The 4715-nt window shown below is 45.3% G+C and overlaps 1 protein-coding gene across 1 annotated transcript in view; it reads left to right on the top strand.

The window, feature by feature from the left end:
* The first annotated feature begins 989 nt into the window (after nt 1-989).
* Nucleotides 990-4715, top strand: part of LOC108571212 (importin subunit beta-1) — a 4803-nt gene continuing 1077 nt past the window's right edge. Inside the window, 6 exon segments of the mRNA XM_017933210.1 lie at nt 990-1454; nt 2041-2099; nt 2211-2393; nt 2483-2836; nt 2917-2991; nt 2994-4712. Of these exon segments, the coding sequence (XP_017788699.1) occupies nt 1394-1454; nt 2041-2099; nt 2211-2393; nt 2483-2836; nt 2917-2991; nt 2994-4712 (2451 nt within the window). The 5' untranslated portion in view covers nt 990-1393.

Here is a 4715-nt window from a genome sequence, read left to right as displayed (position 1 = left end):
ACAAGAGAAGAAGAAAAAGAAACACACACACACACACACTCACACACATTGTGACCATTATATTTTATAAATAAAAGAAAAAAAAAATTGACATGTGATATAGATGGTAAGGCACGCGGACGATGCGTTGCGATGCATTACGAAAGCAAATGTATTCTGTATATCGTTTCATTAAATCTATTAAAATAACCGACGCCCCGTTCTTTACTTTCGCTATACGGTACGGCGCGGTCGAACTCTTTTTTTAGGCTAGCCTTATACATATATATATATATATGTAGACGTAGAATGAAACAGGTATTGGAAGGATTGTCAATAGTCCTTAGGGAATACGATGTGCGAGACGGTTTCTCGAAAGGGTCCTGTGACTTTACATAAAACTGCACACCTGGCGTTTAATACCAGTCCTGGAACCTGAAGTTTTGTCCCGAGTCCTTCCTTTTTTAGAATTTACCTACGTGTGTGTGTAACCGCTGTGATTGACATTTCTGTATTCTGCCTTTAATTTTTTTCTTTTTTTTCCCAGGGTTAAGAACAATGTCAGTGATCGTTAGGTGAATAAACGAAAGCAAAGGCTAACGACAAAGGGGATTTTATTTATTTGTAGTATTACTCACATATCTGGAATGTTCTAGTATTTTTTTTTTTCTCGTTGTAAGACAAGTACGTATCGTTTTTATTATCTTGCGGAAAAAAGTACGTTCTAAAAAGGAAAAAATGCAACTTTTATAAATACGTTGATCGTTCCTCAAGGCTAATAAGACGTCATCTATTCGAGGAGCGTGTGCGAGCGCGAAGCGCGCGAATGCGATTCGCGTGGCGTTGTGCAGCTGCTGCTTGTGCAACTATTTCAAAATTCACCGGCATAACGGTTACGTGTGTGCGCACGCGCGACAGCGCTGGCAGCGAGCACAGATGGCGTTCGCGTGGCTTTGTGCGCGTGCGCGAAACAAATTTCACACGGCGCATCGAGAAAATAGTCCGCGCTCGTAGAGACACGACGATCGCTTCGAGAAACGTGATACTCGTGACAGCAGTATTGAAACGCTTACGCGAACGACGACGATAGTACAGGGGGATTGACGAATCGTAATACGCGATACGTCGAGCGTATTATCGTCTTTGTTTCAACGATCGAACAGTTTTTTCCCCCGTGTGTGATACGCGCGAGAATATCAAAGTGCGCGGATATTACTACGCCGCACGTTGTAGAAGGAAGCAGAAATCGAGTACTGGCAGGAAGTGGGTAGAAGGGGGGTACGTCGTTGAGCTAGTTGATTCGGTGGTGGCTACATGTGGCTGTCCGCCGGTCGCGACAACGAGACATTTCCTATCAAGGCATAAAAAATCACGTTTCCCAAGCGGTAATCGATAGCCGAAAGAAGCCGAAACCATGCAGATGGATCCAACGACGGTGCAACTGATCCAGGTTCTGGAGAGAACCGTCTCCTCAGGTAAGAGCCGTTTTTCATTAATCGAGGCTCTCAGGTTGTTGGCGGCGACATCATGGAATCCAGACTAATTTTTCTCCGTTTCCCTTGACCTTGCCTGTGTCGTGCTTGCCTTATGAAACATGCAGTACTTCTTTTCCTTGAACGTTTCACGTCATTTTCGCGACCTTGCCTGGAAAAGTAAAGTCCCACCGCGTGCGCGTCCTTTTTGTACTCCTTCCGGTATATTCGCGGAGTACTCGTTATCATTGTTAGTTTGTAGTATCGTTAAGCTATCGGGAATTTTTTAGCATCGATACGCCAGCGTTTAATCAGGATCTGTCGTTTGTACGATAATACGTTGTATTGTGTTCCGTTTGGCTGTTGCTAGGGGCTTTGTTCGCAGCCGGAAAAGTATTGTCCCGTGTGACGGTTACTCGTATTGCACGTCCCCGTTGTCGGTTGGCACGGCGAGTACGAGTGCATCCTGCTTTTCTAACCTCTACCACAGTTGCCACAGACATTTTTTTTTTTAACCTGACATTAACAAGACGATATATGTATGAAAATGGATTACATTAATTGCGTTTATTTGCAATTGCGATTTCAGACAAAAATGAGTTGGAGGCAGCACAGAATTTTCTGGAGCAAGCAGTGCAGACTAATCTTGTGAGTTATTCCTTTTCAGAGACAGCATTTTTTTTTTTAATTAGGAAATTTCAGGAATTGTTAAAGTTCTAATGAAATCGGTTTTTCTCCCTTTTTTTTTTTATTACATAGCATGAATTCTTGCAAAGACTCAGCGGCGTGCTGGTTACTGCCGCTGCAAGCCCAGTTGCTCGCATGGCAGCAGGTCTTCAGCTCAAAAATCAACTTACATCCAAAGACTCGCAGTTGAAATACCAATATCAACAACGCTGGCTTGCTATTCCTGTGGAGACCAGAGAGTATATTAAGAAGAATGTACGTAACTCATTTAGGAGTAGATGTTTTCTCGGTTGTTGCATTTAGAGAGAAAGAGTAGTGACACTGTTGTATTTGGTTGTCGATAGATTTTTGGAGCTCTTGGAACAGAAAACAACAGGCCAAGTGCTGCGGCACAGTGTGTTGCATATGTAGCAGTCGCTGAATTACCTGTTCGCGAATGGACCAATGTCATTCAGCTATTAGTTAACAATGTTGTAAATCCAAACAGCACTGAAATAATGAAGGAGGCAACTCTAGAAGCCATTGGTTATATTTGTCAAGATATAGAAAGCGATGTTTTGGTACCTCAGTCGAATCAAATTCTCACTGCTATTATTCACGGTATGAAAGGATCTGGTGCTTCGCATCACGTTCGTCTCGCAGCTACAAGTGCACTCTACAATTCGTTAGAATTTACCAAAGGAAATTTCGAGATAGAGGTTAGTATAATCGGAAAAAATATTCCTACCACATTTTCCAGATAGAACAGATAATTTAACCGTATTGCTCGTGTATACAGACGGAGCGAAACTTCATCATGGAAGTGGTGTGCGAAGCAACGCAGTCCTTAGACACACAAGTTAAAGTAGCCGCTTTACTCTAGAAGCTATGAAGTCAGATATCGATGAAGTTGCACTGCAAGGAATTGAATTTTGGTCAAATGTATCGGACGAAGAGGTGGATTTAGCGATGGAAGAAGGCGAGGCTTCTGACTGTGGTCGACCACCGGTCAAAGTATCGAGGCACTACGCGAAGGGCGCTTTGCAGTATCTGGTACCTGTTCTTATGAAGAAGCTTACCAAACAGGAAGAGTTCGACGACGAAGACGATTGGAATCCCTCGAAAGCAGCCGGAGTGTGTTTAATGTTACTTTCCACTTGCTGCGAGAACGATATCGTCCCGCACGTTCTCCCTTTCGTCATGGACAACATTAAGAGTCCAGACTGGAGGTATCGAGACGCCGCATTAATGGCCTTCGCTTCGATCCTCGCGGGTGTCGAACACACGACTCTGAAACCCTTGGTAGAACAAGCAATGCCAACGCTCATCCAATTAATGTACGACAGCAGCGTCGCGGTAAGGGACACGGCTGCTTGGACGTTCGGTCGAATTTGCGAGATAATACCAGCGGCAGCGATTAACGAGACATACTTGAAACCTCTGCTGGAAGCTCTGATAAACGGTCTGAAAGCAGAGCCACGCGTTGCAGCTAACGTTTGTTGGGCTTTCACCGGTCTCGCAGAAGCCAGCTACGAATCGGCAGAAAATTTGGAAGGCCAGAATCCAGAAACGTACTGCATGTCTCAATACTTTGATTTCATCATTCAAAGATTGCTCGAAACGACGGATCGCCCGGACGGAGCTCAGGCTAACTTGAGATCGGCCGCGTACGAAGCGTTGATGGACATGGTGAAGAACTCTCCGCACGATTGTTATTTAACCGTGCAGAAGACGACGATGGTGATCCTGGAGAGGTTGCAGCAGGTACTGCAAATGGAGAATCATATCCAGACGCATACGGATCGTGCACAGTACAACGACGTCCAGTCGTTGCTTTGCGCCACTTTGCAATCTGTATTACGCAAAGTCACACCAGAGGATGCTCCACATATCTCCGACGTGATAATGACAGCGTTGCTCTCCATGTTCAGCTCGAACTCTTGCAAAGCTGAAGGTGTACAGGAGGATGCTCTCATGGCTGTTTCGACGTTGGTCGAAGTGCTGGGAGAAGGTTTTCTTAAATACATGGATGCATTTAAGCCGTTTCTTTGCCTGGGTTTGAAGAATCACGCGGAGTATCAAGTATGCTGTGCTGCTGTCGGTCTGACCGGTGACATATGTCGCTCTTTGAAGAACAAAATGCTACCTTACTGCGACGAGATTATGACACTGTTGCTGGAGAATCTTGGCAATAATACGGTCCATCGTTCGGTCAAGCCTCAGATCTTTTCTGTCTTCGGTGACGTTGCTCTAAGCATCGGTCCGGAATTTAAGAAATACCTAGACGTGGTACTGCAAACGTTGGCTCAAGCATCTCAGGCGCACGTCGACAGAACCGATTACGATATGATCGATTATTTGAACGAATTACGCGAGGGTGTCCTCGAGGCTTACACTGGTATAGTGCAAGGACTACGCGGCGAGATAACGAATCCGGATCCTGCAGTTACTCTGGTCGAGCCACATGTGCCCTTCATCATTCAGTTCCTCACGTCGATAGCACAGGATCGCGAACACTCCGAAGGGAACATCGCTGCCGCGGTGGGCCTGCTCGGTGACCTGGTCACCATTTTCGGGGCGAAACTGTTGCCAATGGTA

Source organism: Habropoda laboriosa, unplaced genomic scaffold (genome assembly GCF_001263275.1).
Source record: "Habropoda laboriosa isolate 0110345459 unplaced genomic scaffold, ASM126327v1 scaffold57, whole genome shotgun sequence".
Taxonomy (NCBI): Eukaryota; Metazoa; Arthropoda; class Insecta; order Hymenoptera; family Apidae; genus Habropoda; species Habropoda laboriosa.
The sequence above is the reverse complement of the archived record's forward strand: the minus strand, read 5'-3'. Positions and strand labels throughout refer to the sequence as shown.